This window comes from Bidens hawaiensis, unplaced genomic scaffold, assembly GCF_021521415.1.
Source record: "Bidens hawaiensis isolate Kalapana, Puna unplaced genomic scaffold, B.hawaiensis_p1.1 tig00018485_1, whole genome shotgun sequence".
Taxonomy (NCBI): Eukaryota; Viridiplantae; Streptophyta; class Magnoliopsida; order Asterales; family Asteraceae; genus Bidens; species Bidens hawaiensis.
Genome location: NW_027492793.1, coordinates 40,256 through 65,142, shown reverse-complemented (window position 1 = coordinate 65,142; position 24,887 = coordinate 40,256). Strand labels below are relative to the sequence as shown.

The 24,887-nt window shown below is 42.4% G+C and overlaps 1 protein-coding gene across 1 annotated transcript; it reads right to left on the bottom strand.

The window, feature by feature from the left end:
- Positions 1 to 547: 547 nt before the first annotated feature.
- Positions 548 to 24,095, bottom strand: LOC143556229 (elicitor-responsive protein 3-like). Its single transcript, XM_077045609.1, has 6 exons — positions 24,011 to 24,095; positions 23,821 to 23,925; positions 23,340 to 23,466; positions 23,176 to 23,247; positions 22,884 to 23,057; positions 548 to 563 (listed from the first exon to the last, which is right to left on the bottom strand). The coding sequence occupies exons 1-6, from the start codon at positions 24,093 to 24,095 to the stop codon at positions 548 to 550; spliced, it is 579 nt and encodes a 192-aa protein (XP_076901724.1).
- Between the last annotated feature and the right edge of the window lie 792 nt (positions 24,096 to 24,887).

Sequence of the window (24,887 nt, the reverse complement as noted above, 5' to 3'; positions counted from 1 at the left end):
GCACTAGCAATATACAACAAGTTCATGCAAATATACAACTCAAAATTGCAAAACCTTCAAGAAATGCCAATTAGCCTTACCTTAATAAATGATGCAATTGTTCTAAATTAACTTAAAACAAGGTTTATGTGCTTCAGCTTACTACATCTCTATAGATTATCCAGTTTAGCAAACCTACAAAAAAGAAAGCCATGATTTGGCAAAATAAAAATAAAAATAAAAATAAAAATAATAATAATAATAATAATAATAATAATAATATCAAGATCGAAATTCATTCATAGAATACATGTTGATTCAACAATCAATAATCATATAAAAATCTATCGCATTCAAATCATGAAAACAAATTGATAATAGGTGATATCATTGATTAACCAATTTTAGCTTCATGCTAGCAATCACATTATTGCCACCTCTATCAAATAAAATTGTCATTATTATTAATTTACCAACTAAAAAATGTTGAAAAAATATCAATTTAACAAAAAGAAAAGGATCATACCAGCATCACTCAAAAGATGTATGATGTGATCTTAGATTGCTCTCATATTGCAGCAAACCTGCATTTAAGTATGACAACAACAATGTACATACAAAAAAGTACCCTAATCACCATTTCAAACTCACACCAAGTCATTTTTCCTAGTGTTTAGAAAATCTACAAGTCAAATTTAACCACTTTATATTTTATCTATGTTTGTAAAATGTTGAAAAATGATCTATTATAAGCAAAATAAATAAGTTATGGAAACTCACTTATACATTTTATCAAACACTTGGTATGCATGATGGAACAAAGCATAAAATATAGAACTAAGCCCAAAAATCAAGACCATAGATGTTAATTAGATATACCTCAAAAATCAGGGCCAGCTCCGAAAAGACGAAAAAATTTTTGGGCCAAAGGCGAACTTTTTTTTGGGCCTTAAGTAAAAGAAACATTTTGTTGGGTTGGCTTATTTGATTATGATTTAAGTTGTGTAAAAAACTTTTTTATAAAAATAAGCTTAAAATTGTCTCAAATAAAACTAGATACCACAATATTTTGGTTAGTGTAAGGCCCCATTATCGGTGCCCTACTTTGGACGTTAGATTTAATCATAAACACAGTTCTAATCATCAGAGTTAATTAAAACATTCGCTGAATATTAAAACTTCAACCAAAATATATTATATAGCTTTCAAATCTCATCATAATAAACATTCAAGGTAGTTTAAACATAAAATATTGTCTTTAAAATAACATAACACTCCCTTGAGATGCCAGTATCTTCAATTTCATGCCATGTGTTCCCCTCAAGCGAGCTGCGTCATCCTACTCACCTACGTGCATACTAAAAGTCAGCTACACTGAGTGAGGTCTAGTTAATCAGGTAACGTACAATACATCCACATATTCTTACATACGCATCTAAAGACACATATTATAATTTGCTTACCTTTCATTCATACATACATACATTATCATATACTTTCTTTCTTTCTTACATTCATTTCTTTCATACTTTATATTAAACCCTACTTTACATTATTCTATTCTGCCTCGAGAATTATAAGGGCTCGGTTCCCTTTCTGCCTCGAGTATTTTTAGGGCTCGGTTCCCTTTTCTGCCTCGAGAATTATTAGGGCTCGGTTCCCTTTTCTGCCTCGAGAACTATTAGGGATCGGTTCCCTTTCTGCCTCGAGAATTATTAGGGCTCGGTTCCCTTTCTTCTATACAACCATACCATACTTTCCTATGCATTCATAATCATAACTTTCATACATGCATTTATATATCGTTCATACTTTATATACATATCATTCGTATCATCAACTACCACCCGACGGTACATGCAATATCCAAAGATCATTCATGCACCGTCAAGCATCATCCATACATAATCATATAAGGCATACACTTACCACTTAAGGTAAGTGTATTAACTAATCACATAGAGTATGCACACAGCCCCGAAAACATAACAAGGAATAGGGCTAGAAACTCACCTGAATGCGGTTACGTTCACTGTTAATTGTAATCCCTTTCTTTAGTTGTGCGCGACTAACTGTATAAAAATTACGCGTATTAATTACTATCACTTTCCATAGCGTATATCTAGTTTAATTATAACACGGATTGTGTAAGGAATATGTGTAAATGAATTGATCAAGGGTTAATTATTGTTTATATATAATGGGTCATGGGCTTAAGCCCATGATCTTTATCTCTTTCCTTTTTAATCCAAGTCCATAACTCACATCTATTACTCAACACAAGGCCAACTCGTAATAACCAATATTTTATTTATTAACTGAAACATGAAAACGGGATGTTACAAGTCTCCCCTCCTTAAAGAGGTTTCGTCCCCGAAACCTAACCTTATGACGAAGTTGCTTCTCCTAGCGGTCAACTATCTCGATCGGTTGTTCAATATAGTTCAACTGTTCGTCGACCTCAATTTCCATTAATGGCACATGAGACGCGTCATCCGCCAGACATTTCCCCAGATGAGAAACATGGAAGGTTGAATGAATTCCTTCTAACTCTTCGGGCAAATCTAGCATATAAGCCACTTCACCTACACGATCTACAATCTTAAACGGTCCAATGTACCTCGGACTCAACTTCCCTCTCTTTCTAAAACGGATAATTCCTTTCCAAGGTGAGACCTTGAGCATCACGTTGTCACCAACGTTAAACTCAATCGGTCGTCGCCGCTTATCAGCGTACGACTTCTTCTGTCTTGAGCAGCTTTCATTCTTGCTTTAATCTTATCGAACTTTGAAGAGGTTTCTTGCATAACTTCTAAACTTCCCATCTCTTTCTGACCAATCTCTCCCCAACATACGAGAGTTCTACAACGTCTACCGTAAAGCATCTCAAACGGTGGCATACCAATACTTGAATGGTAGCTGTTGTTATAGGAGAACTCTGCCAGATGCAGGTGATCATCCCAACTTCCTTCATAGTCTAAAACACAAGCACGTAGCATGTCCTCAAGTGTTTGGATCGTCCTTTCAGACTGTCCATCTGTTTGAGGATGATACGCCGTACTGATGTTCAATCTCGTTCCCATAGCTTCATGGAACTTCTTCCAAAACCTCGAAGTAAACCGAGTATCTCTATCTGATACGATCGATGACGGTACTCCACGCTTAGATACAACCTCTTTAATGAACAATCTTGCTAACGTTTCTAACGAGATAGCCTCTCGTATAGGCAAAAAGTGAGCACTATTGGTCAATCGATCCACAATCACCCAGATGGTATCATGATGCTTAGCTGTATGAGGTAGCTTAGTTATGAAATCCATGGTGATGTGTTCCCATTTCCATTCAGGTATCTCCAAAGGTTGCATCTTTCCATAAGGCTTCTGATGCTCTGCCTTGACTTGTAAACAAGTTAAGCACTTAGTGACGTAATCTATTACATCATTCTTCATCCATGGCCACCAATAGTCTATTTTCAAATCCTGGTACATCTTCGTAGTTCCCGGATGAATTGAGTATCTTGACTTATGAGCTTCATCTAAGATTCAACCTCTAAGATCTCCATCAACTTGTTTTGCTGACCGAAAATCCTTTCTTTCTTTATTAGCCCTTCTTCTACCAGCACCTCTGACTGCCCTTTGATAATTTCTTCAAAAAGACTTGACTTCATAATCAACTGGTATGACTTCACTGTTGCAAGGACTTCCTCATTCTTCCGACTTAGCGCGTCGGCGACCCAGACTTGCTTTAGCGGGATAGTATTTAATGTCGCAGTCGTAATCCTTTATCAACTCTAACCATCTTCTCTGCGTCATGTTTAGCTCTTTCTGCTCGAAGAAGTATTTTAAACTTTTATGATCCGTGTAAATAGTATACTTAGTACCATACAGATAGTGTCTCCATATCTTAAGAGCGTGCACTACTGCTTCTAGCTCCAAATCATGTGTCAGGTAAGTACTCTAATGGACTTTCAACTGTTTAGACGCATACACTATCACTTTTCCTCGTTGCATCAACACACAACCTAACCCACGATGCGAAGCATCAGTACAAACAACCAAATCCTCATCACCATCGGGTAGAGCAAGGATTGGAGCTTGTGTGAGTCTTCTCTTTAATTCCTCAAAAGCTTCCTCTTGAAACTTACCCCAACTGAATACTATCGACTTTCGGGTCATACCGGTCAACGGTGCGGCTATCTTGGAGAAACCTTCGATGAATCTCCTATAGTAGCCAGCTAACCCTAAGAAGCTTCGTATATCAGTCGGATTCTATGGAGTCCTCCAGTTCATTATTGCTTCAATCTTAGATGGGTCCACGGTAATCCCTTCAGGATTCATCACGTGACCTAAGAATTGCACTTCTCGTAACCAGAACGTGCATTTTAAAAATTTAGCGTACAACTTCTCTTTCTTCAGAGTCTCCAATACCTCTCTTAAATGCTCAGCATGATCAGACTCATTCCTTGAATAAATTAATATATCATCGATAAAGACGATAACCGACTTATCCAACATCGGCTGACACACCCTATTCATCATGTCCATAAATGTTGCGGGAGCATTCGTTAGATCGAAGGACATCACGAGAAACTCGTAGTGTCCATATCGCGTTCGAAATGTTGTTTTAGGGATGTCTGCCTCCTTCACCTTTAGTTGGAGATAACCTGACCTGAGGTCTACCCGTGAGAACCAACTTGAACCTTGCAGTTGGTCAAACAGATCATTAATCCTTGGCAAAGGATATCTATTCTTTACCGTAAGCTTATTCAGCTCGCGATAATCTATGCACATTCTCATACTTCCATCCTTCTTTTTCACAAACAACACCGGCGCGCCCCACGGAGAAACACTCGGCCTTATAAAACCTTTGTCGAGGAGTTCTTACAGTTGGGACATCAGTTCTTTCATCTCGGATGGTGCTAGACGGTAAGGCCCTTTCGCAACGGGCTGGGCTCCTGGTACTAATTCTATCTGATTTTCTATATCTCGCTCCGGTGGCAACCCCGGAAGATCCTCAGGGAATACTTCTGGGTAGTCGCGCAATATAAGAACATCGTCCATTTCTTTCGTCTCGGTCGTAGCGTTGACAACATATGCCAGGTAGGCACCGCACCCTCGCCTTAACAAACCCTCGGCTTTTATCATTGAAATGACATTAAGCCTAGAACTTTCCTTATCACCATAAACTGTCACCGCACTACCATCCGAGGACTTTAGCCTTATTATTCTACTCTTACACACTATATGAGCTTCATACTCAGAAAACCAGTCCATTCCCAAAACTACATCGAACCCTCCTAAGGTCATAACATACAAAGTAAAAGGGAACACATGTCTCTCTAACTCTGTCTTACAGTCCTTAACCATTTTCAAAATTATTAACCGAGGTATCACTAGCGGTTTCCACTATAAAAGTTTCAGACACTCGGCAACATTTCATTTTATCTAATTTGCTAAATGGTGTATTCACGAAACTCTTGTTCGCACCTGAATCAAATAATACAGAAGCGGCAATACCGTTTACTAGAAACGTACCTGTCACGACATCTGGAATCTGTTTGGCTTGTTCTTGAGTCAGCATGTATGCCCTAGTCCTTTGCCTAACTTGATCAACATCCTTCTTCCCACTTCCCGCAGCTTCACTCTCGGTGGATTCCCTTGAAAAATGACCCGTCTTACCGCATTTATAACATGCGGACTTTGCGGTACAATCTGGAGCATAATGCCCCACCTTCCCGCACTTATAACTGGCGTTCGTACCAAACTTGCACTCACCAGCATGACTCTTCCCTCACTTATTACAAACGTTTGAACCCTTACCCCATCGGCACTCACCACCGTGCATCTTGCCACAAGTCTTACACGTCTTTCTTTCCCACACCTTATGTTTCTTGTCTTTTGGGTTCCACAACTGAGTACCTGGGCGTTTGACAGGAGCGACCCACTTCTTATCTTTCTTCTCCTCTCCCACCACAACATCATCCACAGCCAGGTCCTTAGACCATCTCTACCAGTTCGACAGCAGAGTCAAAAGTAGCAGGTTTATTCGCCCGGACTAGCATGCGGACTTTCTGTGGAAATCCCATCACATAGCACTTGATTCTTTTAGCCTTAGTGTTAACCATATCGGGTACCAACCTAGACATTCGGTTGAACTCTGTGGTATACTCACGATGCGTCATCGTTCCAGCCTTCAAGTTTAGAAACTTCATCTCCGCCCTCTCAACTTCGGCGTCAACACAAAACCTCTTCATCACCAACTCTTTCAGATCCTCCCACTTCATAGCATTAATCTCCTCTTGACTTTTTCTCTGCTCAATCGATTCCCACCAATACATCGCCTCATCACCAAACGATTGGGTGGCATAACCAACAGCTTGGTCGGGACGACACTCACCAATGCGAATAACCTTGTCCATAGTGGTTATCCATTGGAGAGTAGCGATTGCGTCACCCAAGCCAGTTAGTTTCAGCGGGTCACAACCCTTAAACGACTATTAGTTGCACCCACCTCGGGCCCTCTTCATGTTATCAACCTTCACAGATCGAACTTCGCTCGAGTCACCCTTCTCTCCTTCATCATATTTCTTACTCTTTACCCCAGACTTCTCAGCAGACTTTCCAGGATTCAGGTTCTTCACAGCAGCTGCTACCGCTTGAGCAATGGCAGCTCGAACAGCAGGGTCAAGTTGATACCCTTCGTTGTTACTCGGGTTTCGTCCAGCTGCGCTTCCTTCATCTCCCTTGTTGGAAGCTGTTTCTACCGAAGGTTGTCGGAAAAGACGAGGCCTGCCACGACGTCTAGTGCGATCTCTAGTGCCAACAATCTCTCTTGCTCCAGCCTTTGTATTCTAAAAGGGAAAACACAAACGTCGTCACTCAAGGAACTATTTAGTACAAGGATAGTAAGGCTACCAGGTAATAACATTGGCCAGCTGTGATTAGCCGATCACGTTACTTTCCGTGTCCTATACACTTCCTCTTATGAGTCTATTTGTGCCAATTCTACTCTTATACAGTTAATCAATCAAACAATCATGAATTCCTATCCCTACATACACATATCCTTTCTTTAGCAGTTAAGCTAACATTAGCATTCATTATTTAACCATAAACTCGACCGTTACTGAGCTTGCTTGAGTGACACATGGCTATCTTGAACTGGCATCTTCTTTCTCTTCTTATTTAAATCCAAATCTCTGTTCGAGTCTAAGCATGTAGGATTCTTAAATCTCTCAAACTTTGCTCTGATACCAACTTGTAAGACCCCATTACCGGTGCCCTACTTTGGACGTTGGATTTACTCATAAACACAGTTCTAATCATCAGAGTTAATTAAAACATTCGTGGAATATTAAAACTTCAACCAGAATATATTACATATCTTTCAAATCTCATCATAACAAACATTCAAGGTGGTTTAAACAAAAAACATTGTATTTAAAATAAGATAACACTTCCTTGAGATGCCAGTATCTTCAATTCCATGCCATGTGTTCCCCTCAAGTGAGCTGCCTCATCCTACTCACCTACGTGCATACTAAAAGTCAGCTACACTGAGTGAGGTCTAGTTAATCAGGTAACGTACAATACATCCACATATTCTTACATACGCATCTAAAGACACATATTATAATTTGCTTACCTTTCATTCATACATACATACATTATCATATACTTTCTTTCTTTCTTACATTCATTTCTTTCATACTTTATATTAAACCCTACTTTACATTATTCTATTCTGCCTCGAGAATTATAAGGGCTCGGTTCCCTTTCTGCCTCGAGTATTTTTAGGGCTCGGTTCCCTTTTCTGCCTCGAGAATTATTAGGGCTCGGTTCCCTTTTCTGCCTCGAGAATTATTGGGGCTCGGTTCCCTTTTCTGCCTCGAGAATTATTAGGGCTCGGTTCCCTTTCTTCTATACAACCATACCATACCTGCCTATGCATTCATAATCATAACTTTCATACATGCATTTATATATTGTTCATACTTTATATACATATCATTCGTATCATCAAGTACCACCCGACAGTACATGCAATATCCGAAGATCGTTCACGCACCGTCAAGCATCATCCATACATAATCATATAAGGCATACACTTACCACTTAAGGTAAGTGTATTAACTAATCACATAGATTATGCACACAACCCCGAAAACATAACAAGGAATGGGGCTAGAAACTCACCTGAATGCGGTTACGTTCACCGTTAATGGTAATCCCTTTCTTTAGTTGTGCGCGACTAACTGTATAACAATTACAAGTATTAATTACTATCACTTTCCACAACGTATATCTAGTTTAATTATAACCCGGATGGTGTAAGGAATATGTGTAAATGAATGGATTAAGGGTTAATTATTGTTTATATATGATGGGTCATGGGCTTAAGCCCATGATCTTTATCTCTTTCCTTTTTAACCCAAGTCCATAACTCACATCTATTTACTCAACACAAGCCCAACTCATAATAACTCATATTTTATTTATTAAACGAAAGAGAAAACGGGATGTTACAGTTAGATGTCATGCCCCTTTACCATTAGACCAAGCTAGTGGTTAGGCAATTGTGTTGAAACATTGATTATATGCATGTTTTTGATAAAAATACATATAATTTTTTTGAATTTTTTTTTGGCCTAGTGGGGGTGTCGGGCCTGTGGCTGTCGTCTACCCTGCCATGCCTCAAAGACGGCCCTGTCAAAACTACAAGCCTTAGTCACCTAGATTTAATGAAAGAAATTGGTTGACGAATTACCTTTGAAGCAATGAGAGAGGCCAGAGGTTTACAGAAAATGAGGGGTTAACTGGGTTTGTGTTGGAGGGAAATCAAATTATTTTTGTGTTAAAGTGGGGGAAAACTCAATTAAGGAAGTTCTTATAAACTAACCGTTATAATAATTCATATGTATATATATATATATATATATCTAAGAAAAACAAATAAAAATCTCTAACAAGGCGAGCCGCATGCGAGCTAGTTGAAATTGGATTGATAAAAAACTCAAAACGAGCATAGCCGCTTGAGAGTTACTTGAGCTCAAATCGATAAAAAAAAGTTGAGCCACTCGCGAGCTACTTGAGCTCTGATTGATGAAAACTCAAAACGAGTTGAGCTTTTCGAGCTCAAGCTTCAAATAACGCTCGCTTAGTTATTGAGCCCAAGCTTGAGCCTTGTATGGGAGGCTTTTTAGTCTTGTTGAGTCTTACCAAGCCTTGTGTATTTAGTCTACATCCTTTGCATTTATATGTATTATAATCTCACAATTGAAGATGCTAACGATTGTTTGTGTTGGGAATCTAATGGGGTGGTGGGGTTCTCGGTTAAGGAAACGAGAAAGTCGATATACAAGTATGTTTTATCGGTGGCCACTATTTCGACTAACTGGTACAATCATATTCCAAGAAAGATAACATTTGTGCTAGGAGGGTTTTACTAAATCGTCTTCCTACCCGTTCCAACGTTGATAGAAATTATGATGTCCCTATGTTCTTCATTCAGATTGCAATCTTTGATATGAGTCGAGAGTAATCACATTTTTGCTAGTTTCCCTTTTATCCTTGGGAAATTGAGTAAAATTGTTGTTTGGTTTGGAATCGTGTTACTGATGGATCGAGCTCCTTCCACTTTTATAGATTGGCTCAGTTCAATTCGTCCAATTCCTTTCTAAAAACGATTTAGCGATATCAATTATTTATCACTTGGCGAATTAATTGGAGAACGAGAAATGCCACTTTCTTATAATCAAAAGGAATCAAGAAGGAGGGTCTTTATGACGATATTCTTCAACTTATTTCTTTTTGTATTATAGTCGTTCTACTTAAGGGTGTTCTTCGAGTTATTTTTGTGTTTCGGGTTGTTTGAGTTTGAGCTCAAAGCAAATTGACCCAAGAATCGACCCATGAGTACGAGTTTTTCGGGTTTCGAGTTGAATGGTCGGGTAAATTCGGGTCGGGTTTAACAAGTTAAAGTAAAAATTATTCACCTTTAATAAGATCATAAATAGATAAATAAAACTATATTATAAACTTTCTTACAACCATTATCAAATAAAATTCAACATACAACCATATGTTTTTCAATTACAATTTATTGAAGAACGATACTGATACTCAATTACAATTTACACATACTGCTTCTAGTTGATATGTTTTGTAATTTGAATCTAAGTCGACAATATTAAGGATGGAATCCATAAGTCTTGGATTGTTTATAAATATGTTTGAATTGAAGTCTTCTCAGATAACCCAATGGCCGGCCTACATAAGCGTGTTATAAACATATTAATGTATTATTATTTAATACATCAGATACATGCATCATTCCTACTTCCGGTTGTTTGAGTCTAACCGATTTTGGGTATTTCAACCCAAATACCGACTGGACCTTTTGATCTCCGGTTCGGCATATGATTTTAATCGGTAGGGTAAATTTGGGTCAGGTTACTAGGGAATTAGGTTGAATCTGGTCGGGTTCGTATTCAGGTATAGTTATAAAGCACACACCTAGATCTAGTCAATGTTGTGTTACTTAGAGCGATCATTCCTTTTGTGGCCCATCTAGTTTCTTGCTAGTCGTGGTCTTTTGTTTTTCTCTTTTTACATATATTTGTGCCGTCTTTAAGAAAATAATTATTAACATATAATAATTGTTTTTTTTTCAAGTTTCCAACGCATTTTCAACAAGAACATATTATTAATTTATCGCACAACAGGCCGGTATTCTGAGTCCGGTATTTTTGGCCGGTTTGCTAGAACATCGTACCGGCGGTTTAGTCTAAAATACTGGTTTTTACCTGCAAACCGGTTTTATGTCCGAGAAATTACTTATATTTCTGGCCTATATTTTTTCAAAATTACTTTTAACCAATATTTAACATTTAAACGCGTAAACTATAGGACTATTTTTAAAAAAATGGAGTGTGTCTGCATTATTTTTTAATATGGGTTAACTTTTTGATTATATGTTGTTATGGATATATTTACTTTTGGGTTATTTTTGAATTGAAGTACACTTTTGTATTTCTGATAAAAAAAATATTACAAAATTTAAAAAAAAAATACAGAAACCAACAAAATCAAGATTTTTTTTTAAGAAATTGCAAAATAATCGAAACTTTCTTTAGAAATTCAAACATGAATAATGTATGCACGAGCTTGTGCCGATGTTAGGCTCATTTAAAAATTTTCTTCAAATATATAAAAGTAATTCAAATTTTATATAAATCAATTAATAAATAATAAATTAGCCAAGCATAAGATTGAGAAAAAATTTAGACTATTACTATTATTACTAACAATAAAAATAACCTAATTATAAATAAAGTTTAACATCAATAAGATTAATGGTGTTAGAATACTTCCTACGCATTTCCAATGAAATTTATTATTTAGTTCGTGTTTCTTTGTTACGCATTTCTCACGAATAAGTTAAATAAAATAGTGCAACTATTTTTTTTTTGTAAATACGTTGGAATATTTGCTACGCATTTGCAACACAATTGCTTTTTGTCACTATATTGTCACAATTATGTTGCAAATTATGGGTTTCTTTTTTCGTAAGAATTTCGTTAGAAATGTGTTAGAAATAGCGTTCGTAGGAAATGTGTTGGAAATTTTCGTACGAAACATTACTCTTTTCTAGTAGTGTATATTGGGTCACGTGTAGGTTCGCCCATGTTGGTCGCAATACACAAATTAATTATTTCAATTTAGCGATCTCATGTTCAATCCAATAGACAGTTTACTGTTTACACAACAGTTATTCAACTTTAAGCACCAGCATTATAAATTTGTTAAATTTAGGATCACTCAATATACAATAAATATACGATTTCATGCAACAATATAAACTAAAAACGAACTTCTTTTATTCAATATAATCCCAATAAAATATTTTAAAAAAAAAACTTGGATGTTACATGAATATCACCCAACCAACAAATAAAAGAATGTTTCTTATTTACTGCAAATACTAAAATCAAATGCCAATTGTATTAATCCATAACACTATATATATAAGTCGCCATAACCATGCAAATTGGTCTTCTGATCACCTTTAGTAGGAATTGTATCTCAATATAAACTATACCTATCGAAGCACGAAATGAATCTAACCTGATCCATGACGATGTTTCCACGGATTTTCGAGATGAACGAACCACGTCTTGATCTTCTTCTTCTGCGGCGGCGCCTGTGACCTGAAATGTTGAAACCTGCAATGGTTTCGGGGGTGTGGAGGTGACTGCTAAGATATCCTGAGGATTTCTTGTTCACAGACACAAAAAGGTGGTGGCTCTTATTGAGCATGACCCCTAATAAGGAGGTGGAGATCTCCTTATATAGAGAGTCTCATGGCCACCATCATGGTACCCTAATGGGCCTAGCCCAATTAGGGTTACCTCCACAAAACCCCCTCAGCCCAATAACATTGTATTAGTCCATGTAATAAAATAAGCCAAACATAATAGATTTAGGGTCGTAGAACCGGGTTTTAGTACCATACCCCTACAAGCCCCCCAAGTCCAGTGTTGCTCCTGGGCGCGCAAGCGTCTAGGTGGAGCGCTGGACTTTATAAGGTGTGAGGCGGTTTTTTCCCTTTTCTTTGGCCTTGTCTTTATTGTCTGAGTTTTTGGAGGTTTTCCCCATGATGGTGACAAGCTGTAAAAATAATGAAGCCTGCGCGTGAGGCGGCTTACGAGCTATAATAATAGAGCCTGCGCGAGAGGCGACTTGCGAGCTATGAGAATAATAAAGCCTGCGCGCGAGAGGCGTCTTACGAGCTGTAGCATAATAAAGCCTGCGCGTGAGGCGTCTTACGAGCTAAGAATAATAAAGCCTGCGCGCGAGAGGCGTCTTATGAGCTTTGAGAATAATAATGCCTTGCGCGCGAGAGGCGACTTACGAGCTAAGAATAATAAAGCCTGCGCGCGAGGGGCGTCTTACGAGCTGAGCATAATAAAGCCTGCGCGTGAGGCGTCTTACGAGCTAAGAATAATAAAGCCTGCGCGCGAGAGGCGTCTTACGAGCTGAGAATAATAAAGCCTGCGCGCGAGAGGCGTCTTACGAGCTTTGAGAATAATAATGCCTGCGCGCGAGAGGCGACTTACGAGCTAAGAATAATAAAGCCTGCGCGCGAGAGGCGTCTTACGAGCTGAGCATAATAAAGCCTGCGCGTGAGGCATCTTATGAGCTAAGAATAATAAAGCCTGCGCGCGAGAGGCGTCTTACGAGCTAAGAATAATAAAGCCTGCGCGCGAGAGGCGTCTTATGAGCTTTGAGAATAATAATGCCTGCGCGCGAGAGGCGACTTACGAGCTAAGAATAATAAAGCCTGCGCGCGAGAGGCGTCTTACGAGCTGAGCATAATAAAGCCTGCGCGTGAGGCGTCTTACGAGCTAAGAATAATAAAGCCTGCGCGCGAGAGGCGTCTTACGAGCTAAGAATAATAAAGCCTGCGCGCGAGAGGCGTCTTACGAGCTGTAGCATAATAAAGCCTGCGCGTGAGACGTCTTACGAGCTAAGAATAATAAAGCCTGCGCGCGAGAGGCGTCTTATGAGCTTTGAGAATAATAATGCCTGCGCGTGAGGCGACTTACGGGCTGTAAGAATAATAACAGCTTGCGCGCGAGGCGTCTTATGAGCTGTGTGAATAATAAAAGCCTGCGCGTGAGGCGACTTACGGGCTGTAAGAATAATAACAGCTTGCGCGCGAGGCGTCTTATGAGCTGTGTGAATAATAAAGCCTGCGCGTGAGTCGACTTACGGGCTGTAAGAATAATAACAGCTGGCGCGCGAGGCGTCTTATGAGCTGTGTGAATAATAAAGCCTGCGCGTGAGGCGACTTACGGGCTGTAAGAATAATAACAGCTTGCGCGCGAGGCGTCTTATGAGCTGTGTGAATAATAAAGCCTGCGCGTGAGGCGACTTACGGGCTGTAAGAATAATAACAGCTTGCGTGCGAGGCGTCTTATGAGCTGTGTGAATAATAAAGCCTGCGCGTGAGGCGACTTACGGGCTGTAAGAATAATAACAGCTTGCGCGCGAGGCGTCTTATGAGCTGTGTGAATAATAAAGCCTGCGCGTGAGGCGACTTACGGGCTGTATTATGCTACAGCTCGTAAGCCGCCCCTCGCGCGCAGGCTTTATTATTCTCAGCTCGTAAGACGCCTCTCGCCCGCAGGCTTTATTATTCTTAGCTCGTAAGACGCCTCACGCGCAGGCTTTATTATGGTCAGCTAGTAAGACGCCTCTCGCGCGCAGGCTTTATTATTCTTAGCTCGTAAGTCGCCTCTCGCGGGCAGGCATTATTATTCTCAAAACTCATAAGACGCCTCTCACGCGCAGTCTTAATTATTCTTAGCTCGTAAGACGCCTCACGCGCAGGCTTTATTATGCTACAGCTCGTAAGACGCCCCTCGCGCGCAGGCTTTATTATTCTCAGCTCGTAAGACGCCTATCGCGCGCAGGCTTTATTATTCTTAGCTCGTAAGACGCCTCACGCGCAGGCTTTATTATGCTCAGCTCGTAAGACGCCTCGCGCGCAAGCTGTTATTATTCTTACAGCCCGTAAGTCGCCTCACGCGCAGGCTTTATTATTCACACAGCTCATAAGACGCCTCGCGCGCAAGCTGTTATTATTCTTACAGCCCGTAAGTCGCCTGACGCGCAGGCTTTTATTATTCACACAGCTCATAAGACGCCTCGCGCGCAAGCTGTTATTATTCTTACAGCCCGTAAGTCGCCTCACGCGCAGGCTTTATTATTCACACAGCTCATAAGACGCCTCGCGCGCAAGCTGTTATTATTCTTACAGCCCGTAAGTCGCCTCACGCGCAGGCTTTATTATTCACACAGCTCATAAGACGCCTCGCGCGCAAGCTGTTATTATTCTTACAGCCCGTAAGTCGCCTCACGCGCAGGCATTATTATTCTCAAAGCTCATAAGACGCCTCTCGCGCGCAGGCTTTATTATTCTTAGCTCGTAAGACGCCTCACGCGCAGGCTTTATTATGCTACAGCTCGTAAGACGCCTCTCGCGCGCAGGCTTTATTATTCTTAGCTCGTAAGACGCCTCTCGCGCGCAGGCTTTATTATTCTTAGCTCGTAAGACGCCTCACGCGCAGGCTTTATTATGCTCAGCTCGTAAGACGCCTCTCGCGCGCAGGCTTTATTATTCTTAGCTCGTAGGTCGCCTCTCGCGCGCAGGCATTATTATTCTCAAAGCTCGTAAGACGCCTCTCGCGCGCAGGCTTTATTATTCTCAGCTCTTAAGACGCCTCTCGCGCGCAGGCTTTATTATTCTTAGCTCGTAAGACGCCTCACGCGCAGGCTTTATTATGCTCAGCTCGTAAGACGCCTCTCGCGCGCAGGCTTTATTATTCTTAGCTCGTCAGTCGCCTCTCGCGCGCAGGCATTATTATTCTCAAAGCTCATAAGACGCCTCTCGCGCGCAGGCTTTATTATTCTTAGCTCGTAAGACGCCTCTCGCGCGCAGGCTTTATTATTCTTAGCTCGTAAGACGCCTCACGCGCAGGCTTTATTATGCTCAGCTCGTAAGACGCCTCTCGCGCGCAGGCTTTATTATTCTTAGCTCGTAAGTCGCCTCTCGCGCGCAGGCATTATTATTCTCAAAGCTCGTAAGACGCCTCTCGCGCGCAGGCTTTATTATTCTCAGCTCGTAAGACGCCTCTCGCGCGCAGGCTTTATTATTCTTAGCTCGTAAGACGCCTCACGCGCAGGCTTTATTATGCTCAGCTCGTAAGACGCCTCTCGCGCGCAGGCTTTATTATTCTTAGCTCGTAAGTCGCCTCTCGCGCGCAGGCATTATTATTCTCAAAGCTCATAAGACGCCTCTCGCGTGCAGGCTTTATTATTCTTAGCTCGTAAGACGCCTCACGCGCAGGCTTTATTATGCTACAGCTCGTAAGACGCCTCTCGCGCGCAGGCTTTATTATTCTCATAGCTCGCAAGTCGCCTCTCGCGCAGGCTCTATTATTATAGCTCGTAAGCCGCCTCACGCGCAGGCTTCATTATTTTTACAGCTTGTCACCATCATGGGGAAAACCTCCAAAAACTCAGACAATAAAGACAAGGCCAAAGAAAAGGGAAAAAACCGCCTCACACCTTATAAAGTCCAGCGCTCCACCTAGACGCTTGCGCGCCCAGGAGCAACAGTGGACTTGGGGGGCTTGTAGGGGTATGGTACTAAAACCCGGTTCTACGACCATAAATCTATTATGTTTGGCTTATTTTATTACATGGACTAATACAATGTTATTGGGCTGAGGGGGTTTTGTGGAGGTAACCCTAATTGGGCTAGGCCCATTAGGGTACCATGATGGTGGCCATGAGACTCTCTATATAAGGAGGTCTCCACCTCCTTATTAGGGGTCATGCTCAATAAGAGCCACCACCAAACTTTATTATGCTACAGCTCGTAAGACGCCCCTCGCGCGCAGGCTTTATTATTCTCAGCTCGTAAGACGCCTCTCGCGCGCAGGCTTTATTATTCTTACGAGCGAGAGGCGTCTTACGAGCTAAGAATAATAACGCCTTTATTACGCGCGCAGGCTTTATTATTCTCAGCTCGTAAGACGCTTCTTACGCGCAGGCTTTATTATTCTTACGAGCGCGCGCGAGAGGCGTCTTACGAGTTAAGAATAATAAAGCCTGCGCGCGAGAGGCGTCTTACGAGCTGTAGCATAATAAAGCCTGCGCGTGAGGCGTCTTACGAGCTAAGAATAATAAAGCCTGCGCGCGAGAGGCGTCTTATGAGCTTTGAGAATAATAATGCCTGCGCGTGAGGCGACTTACGGGCTGTAAGAATAATAACAGCTTGCGCGCGAGGCGTCTTATGAGCTGTGTGAATAATAAAAGCCTGCGCGTGAGGCGACTTACGGGCTGTAAGAATAATAACAGCTTGCGCGCGAGGCGTCTTATGAGCTGTGTGAATAATAAAGCCTGCGCGTGAGGCGACTTACGGGCTGTAAGAATAATAACAGCTTGCGCGCGAGGCGTCTTATGAGCTTTGAGAATAATAATGCCTGCGCGTGAGGCGACTTACGGGCTGTAAGAATAATAACAGCTTGCGCGCGAGGCGTCTTATGAGCTGTGTGAATAATAAAAGCCTGCGCGTGAGGCGACTTACGGGCTGTAAGAATAATAACAGCTTGCGCGCGAGGCGTCTTATGAGCTGTGTGAATAATAAAGCCTGCGCGTGAGGCGACTTACGGGCTGTAAGAATAATAACAGCTTGCGCGCGAGCCGTCTTATGAGCTGTGTGAATAATAAAGCCTGCGCGTGAGGCGACTTACGGGCTGTAAGAATAATAACTGCTTGCTCGCGAGGCGTCTTATGAGCTGTGTGAATAATAAAGCCTGCGCGTGAGGCGACTTACGGGCTGTAAGAATAATAACAGCCTGCGCGCGAGGCGTCTTATGAGCTGTGTGAATAATAAAAGCCTGCGCGTGAGGCGACTTACGGGCTGTAAGAATAATAACAGCTTGCGCGCGAGGCATCTTATGAGCTGTGTGAATAATAAAGCCTGCGCGTGAGGCGACTTACGGGCTGTAAGAATAATAACAGCTTGCGCGCGAGGCGTCTTACGAGCTGAGCATAATAAAGCCTGCGCGTGAGGCGTCTTACGAGCTAAGAATAATAAAGCCTGCGCGCGAGAGGCGTCTTACGAGCTGAGAAAAATAAAGCCTGCGCGCGAGGGGCGTCTGACGAGCTGTAGCATAATAAAGCCTGCGCGTGAGGCGTCTTACGAGCTAAGAATAATTAAGCCTGCGCGCGAGAGGCGTCTTATGAGCTTTGAGAATAATAATGCCTGCGCGCGAGAGGCGACTTACGAGCTAAGAATAATAAAGCCTGCGCGCGAGAGGCGTCTTACGAGCTGAGCATAATAAAGCCTGCGCGTGAGGCGTCTTACGAGCTAAGAATAATAAAGCCTGCGCGCGAGAGGCGTCTTATGAGCTTTGAGAATAATAATGCCTGCGCGTGAGGCGACTTACGGGCTGTAAGAATAATAACAGATTGCGCGCGAGGCGTCTTATGAGCTGTGTGAATAATAAAGCCTGCGCACGAGAGGCGTCTTACGAGCTGAGAATAATAAAGCCTGCGCGTGAGGCGTCTTACGAGCTAAGAATAATAAAGCCTGCGCGCGAGAGGCGTCTTACGAGTTAAGTATAATAAAGCCTACGCGCGAGAGGCGTCTTACGAGCTGTAGCATAATAATGCCTGCGCGCGAGAGGCGACTTACGAGCTAAGAATAATAAAGCCTGCGCGCGAGAGGCGTCTTACGAGCTGAGCATAATAAAGCCTGCGCGTGAGGCGTCTTACGAGCTAAGGATAATAAAGCCTGCGCGCGAGAGGCGTCTTACGAGCTGAGAATAATAAAGCCTGCGCGTGAGGCGTCTTACGAGCTAAGAATAATAAAGCCTGCGCGCGAGAGGCGTCTTACGAGCTAAGAATAATAAAGCCTGCGCGCGAGAGGCGTCTTACGAGCTGTAGCATAATAAAGCCTGCGCGTGAGGCGTCTTACGAGCTAAGAATAATAAAGCCTGCGCGCGAGAGGCGTCTTATGAGCTTTGAGAATAATAATGCCTGCGCGTGAGGCGACTTACGGGCTGTAAGAATAATAACAGCTTGCGCGCGAGGCGTCTTATGAGCTGTGTGAATAATAAAAGCCTGCGCGTGAGGCGACTTACGGGCTGTAAGAATAATAACAGCTTGCGCGCGAGGCGTCTTATGAGCTGTGTGAATAATAAAGCCTGCGCGTGAGGCGACTTACGGGCTGTAAGAATAATAACAGCTTGCGCGCGAGGCGTCTTATGAGCTGTGTGAATAATAAAAGCCTGCGCGTGAGGCGACTTACGGGCTGTAAGAATAATAACAGCTTGCGCGCGAGGCGTCTTATGAGCTGTGTGAATAATAAAGCCTGCGCGTGAGGCGACTTACGGGCTGTAAGAATAATAACAGCTTGCGCGCGAGCCGTCTTATGAGCTGTGTGAATAATAAAGCCTGCGCGTGAGGCGACTTACGGGCTGTAAGAATAATAACTGCTTGCTCGCGAGGCGTCTTATGAGCTGTGTGAATAATAAAGCCTGCGCGTGAGGCGACTTACGGGCTGTAAGAATAATAACAGCCTGCGCGCGAGGCGTCTTATGAGCTGTGTGAATAATAAAAGCCTGCGCGTGAGGCGACTTACGGGCTGTAAGAATAATAACAGCTTGCGCGCGAGGCATCTTATGAGCTGTGTGAATAATAAAGCCTGCGCGTGAGGCGACTTACGGGCTGTAAGAATAATAACAGCTTGTGCGCGAGGCGTCTTACGAGCTGAGCATAATAAAGCCTGCGCGTGAGGCGTCTTACGAGCTAAGAATAATAAAGCCTGCGCGCGAGAGGCGTCTTACGAGCTGAGAAAAATAAAGCCTGCGCGCGAGGGGCGTCTGACGAGCTGTAGCATAATAAAGCCTGCGCGTGAGGCGTCTTACGAGCTAAGAATAATTAAGCCTGCGCGCGAGAGGCGTCTTATGAGCTTTGAGAATAATAATGCCTGCGCGCGAGAGGCGACTTACGAGCTAAGAATAATAAAGCCTGCGCGCGAGAGGCGTCTTACGAGCTGAGCATAATAAAGCCTGCGCGTGAGGCGTCTTACGAGCTAAGAATAATAAAGCCTGCGCGCGAGAGGCGTCTTATGAGCTTTGAGAATAATAATGCCTGCGCGTGAGGCGACTTACGGGCTGTAAGAATAATAACAGATTGCGCGCGAGGCGTCTTATGAGCTGTGTGAATAATAAAGCCTGCGCACGAGAGGCGTCTTACGAGCTGAGAATAATAAAGCCTGCGCGTGAGGCGTCTTACGAGCTAAGAATAATAAAGCCTGCGCGCGAGAGGCGTCTTACGAGTTAAGAATAATAAAGCCTACGCGCGAGAGGCGTCTTACGAGCTGTAGCATAATAATGCCTGCGCGCGAGAGGCGACTTACGAGCTAAGAATAATAAAGCCTGCGCGCGAGAGGCGTCTTACGAGCTGAGCATAATAAAGCCTGCGCGTGAGGCGTCTTACGAGCTAAGGATAATAAAGCCTGCGCGCGAGAGGCGTCTTACGAGCTGAGAATAATAAAGCCTGCGCGTGAGGCGTCTTACGAGCTAAGAATAATAAAGCCTGCGCGCGAGAGGCGTCTTACGAGCTAAGAATAATAAAGCCTGCGCGCGAGAGGCGTCTTACGAGCTGTAGCATAATAAAGCCTGCGCGTGAGGCGTCTTACGAGCTAAGAATAATAAAGCCTGCGCGCGAGAGGCGTCTTACGAGCTGAGAATAATAAAGCCTGCGCGCGAGGGGCGTCTGACGAGCTGTAGCATAATAAAGCCTGCGCGTGAGGCGTCTTACGAGCTAAGAATAATTAAGCCTGCGCGCGAGAGGCGTCTTATGAGCTTTGAGAATAATAATGCCTGCGCGCGAGAGGCGACTTACGAGCTAAGAATAATAAAGCCTGCGCGCGAGAGGCGTCTTACGAGCTGAGCATAATTAAGCCTGCGCGCGAGAGGTGTCTTATGAGCTTTGAGAATAATAATGCCTGCGCGCGAGAGGCGACTTACGAGCTAAGAATAATAAAGCCTGCGCGCGAGAGGCGTCTTACGAGCTGAGCATAATAAAGCCTGCGCGTGAGGCGTCTTACGAGCTAAGAATAATAAAGCCTGCGCGCGAGAGGCGTCTTACGAGCTGAGAATAATAAAGCATGCGCGCGAGGGGCGTCTTACGAGCTGTAGCATAATAAAGCCTGCGCGTGAGGCGTCTTACGAGCTAAGAATAATTAAGCCTGCGCGCGAGAGGCGTCTTATGAGCTTTGAGAATAATAATGCCTGCGCGCGAGAGGCGACTTACGAGCTAAGAATAATAAAGCCTGCGCGCGAGAGGCGTCTTACGAGCTGAGCATAATAAAGCCTGCGCGTGAGGCGTCTTACGAGCTAAGAATAATAAAGCCTGCGTGCGAGAGGCGTCTTACGAGCTGAGAATAATAGAGCCTGCGTGCGAGGGGCGTCTTACGAGCTACTTTATGTCACGCGCCACGTGCAGATGTTGCATGCGCGTGCGCGTAGACTCTGGTTTTGTGTTATGCGCCACGCGCAGATGTTGCGTGCGCGTGCGTGTAGACTGTGACATGTGTGAGCATGTGATGCGTAGGCATGTGTAATATGCGTGAGCATATGTGATGCGTGAGCATATGGTATGAGGATTCCCAACCCTTAAGTTTGGCGCGTAGCCATATGGGATATTATGAGGATTCCCAACCTTGAAGTTTGGCGCGTAGCCATATGGGATATTATGAGGATTCCCATCCTTGGCGCGTAGCCATATGGGATATTATGAGGATTCCCAACCTTGGCTCGTAGCCATAAGGGATATTATGAGGATTCATAACCTTGAAGTTTGGCGCGAAGCCATATGGGATATTATGAGGATTCCCAACCTTGAAGTTTGGCGCGAAGCCATATGGGATATTATGAGGATTCCCAACCTTGAAGTTTGGCGCGAAGCCATATGGGATATTATGAGGATTCCCAACCTTGAAGTTTGGCGTGTAGCCATGTGGGATATTATGAGGATTCCCAACCTTTGAAGTTTGGCGTGTAGCCATGTGGGATATTATGAGGATTCCCAACCTTTGAAGTTTGGCGCGTGGCCTGATGCGCGCATGCACGGCGATGGAGTGGTGACTCGTGAGTGCGCGTGCATGGCTGAGGTCTCTTGCGCCAAACCCAGATGCTGGTTTCCACGGCGGCATATGCACGGCTGCGGAGTGAGAATCCGCGGGGGCGCGTACATGGCGGCGGAAATCTGGTAATTTCTGGATCTGCAATTTTAGAGTCAGACCTGCAACTTTGGACCTAAAATCCAGGTCTGTAATCTAGACCTAGATCTGTAAATCAGATCTGGACAGATCTGAAGCTCGGAGCAGATTTAAAACCATCACAGATCCGGAGACCTGATCATTTGAATCAGGCCGTTTCTTCTTGCCCAGATCTGGAAGCCTCTTTTTAGATCTATGGATCTTTTTGAGCTTTAATAGAACAAGCCTTGAAGCTTTTTTCTGTAAACTTCCAGATCTGGGTTCTTCCTGGGAGAGATCCGACAGCCGAGATGAAGATCGAAGGGCAGTTCGTTGCCGTCCCACGGATGGCGCCAATGTCGAAGCACGAAATGAATCTAACCTGATCCATGACGATGTTTCCACGGATTTTCGAGATGAACGAACCACGTCTTGATCTTCTTCTTCTGCGGCGGCGCCTGTGACCTGAAATGTTGAAACCTGCAATGGTTTCGGGGGTGTGGAGGTGACTGCTAAGATATCCTGAGGATTTCTTGTTCACAGACACAAAAAGGTGGTGGTGGCTCTTATTGAGCATGACCCCTAATAAGGAGGTGGAGACCTCCTTATATAGAGAGTCTCATGGCCACCATCATGGTACCCTAATGGGCCTAGCCCAATTAGGGTTACCTTCACAAAACCCCCTCAGCCCAATAACATTGTATTAGTCCATGTAATAAAATAAGCCAAACATAATAGATTTAGGGTCGTAGAACCGGGTTTTAGTACCATACCCCTACAATACCCTCCTGGATATGGAGAACCTAAATAAAGACATCAAAAGTTTAGTACAAACAAAAACAATTTAAGATAATTAAATCTGGTATAGTATATATTATATCGTATAAACAAACCAATATATATGATGGAAATATAACACACATATATATATATATATATATATATATATATATATATATATGGATGAAGATGAGGAGATACCATGAGAGTGAGAGTGAGAGTGAGAGTAATGGGAGCCATATGGTTGAGGAGGGTATGGCTGAGGTGGATAAGTGGGTAGCTGGTATGTGGACGACGGCATAGGATAAGCTCCAGCGGTGGCTGGTGGATAAAACATGGAGGAAGGTGGCTGGGGCGGTGCAGGGTACACAGACAGTACTTGGGGTGTAACATGATAATTAGTGTTTGCGTTGGCACCGGAATAGTGCATTATCAATCGTATCTCGCCACCATGCCTGTATATATATATATAGTTTATAAAACGAGCTATATATCTTATTAGAATTTAAAAACACTCTGTATATATAAAAATGATGATCATTAATTTACAAAGTGATGAATTTAATTAGTTACCTGCCGTGTTTAGTGTGCAGTGGCCATGAACTATCATCATATCCTTGAGAAAGAACCTTCCCTAAATGTACCCTGAAAATCATCAATGGAAAAAAATGTATCAATAACTAAGAATCAAACGGTGGATGTGATCGAAGAGAAGACCGAAGAAGTAATGTACTTACTTTCCACTGCCAATAAAGTCATCGCGTGAGATGGTGTTGCTGTTCCAAACATTAATGTTTAACTCTCTTAAACCTTCAACCACGTTGTACACGAATTTCTCTTGGAATGTAGGATTCTTGCCTCCATCTGTCACACACGTATCCGTATGTATATATATCCCAATAATTAATTCACATGCAACCTTGCATTTACGCAATGTTGTACAACTCGCTAGGCGCTAATTAATCGGCGACTAGCAATGTACACGAATTAATCGAATTTGAATGCCGTACATAAGTTTTCAAAATTTTATCATTAATTTTTCAAACTTATTAATCGGATTGAATCAACAGTGATCAAAGACTTAGACCGAAATTTGAACAATTTGGAGGACTACTAATTATTGGGTCCGATTAGCTTAAACTCTGACTAATTAATTAATATCGATTTTTACAACACTGCACGTAAATCTATTTTGAGAGATAGCGTGAAAGAGAGGACCTGTACAAACACGAGTGTGATTTCTGCAGATGCCGTATTCAAGGCAAACATAAGGATCTTGTCTTGCAATCCATTCTGTGTCTTTCAGTTTATGGCAGCCAACCACTAAATGAAAATTAAAAACGACATTAATTAAATTACAATTTTTAGTGTTTTCTTCATGTCTTTCAGGAAAAGAGATTGTACGTACCAGTGATTTCAAGAAGGTGATTTGCCATGGGATGATGATTTGGTGTTGCAGATGGAATGGAAGGCTGATGATGATGATGATACATGGAGGATATAAAAATATTTGACAATTATAATAATGTTATTGATGATAGAACGAACATATAATTGTGTTGTATTTATAGCATCAGAATCTCGTGGTAAAGTCTAACGCGTTTAGAATAAATATTGGTATTTGTAGAGAAGATTCGATGAAGACGACTAGGATGGTTCTACGTTACACAAGTCGCCGCGTTTTATATAAAAAGTCTTATATTTGATGTTGAAAGCTAGCTTCATTGTTCATTCTATATATGTCATTCAGTGAAATTTTCTTGGTAAATCACAAATATTACCGTCTTGTTTTTTTTTTAAAGAATTACATAAATTATCCTTTATATATGTATCAGATTTCAGTGAGTGTCATTTATCTTCAAAATTAACATAAATTGTACTTTACGTTTTCGAATGTTACACCGTTTGTCTTTTAACACTAACCTATTAGTTTTTTTCGTTAAATCACTGATCATGTGATTCCTTTAATTCCTAAAAGTGTGAACACATGATTTGCCCTGATTGTATCTGATCGGCGATTTAGGTTTGTGAGTTTGGAATTTTTATCTGAATTTGATGACGATTCTTGTTTGAATACGATTGTATTTGATGACGATGTTAACTTTAATGGATATGTAGAATGTAGATTTGGATTTTGGTTTGATTTGTGATCCAGGGCTTCATTTGAACTGAATTTGAGGGAATGTGTGGATTTGATTAAATTGGGTTTTGTAAGGGAGTAACTGACATAGCCATGGATTAAACTGGGGATTTGTTGATTTTATCCGTGGTGAAGGTGGATGGAT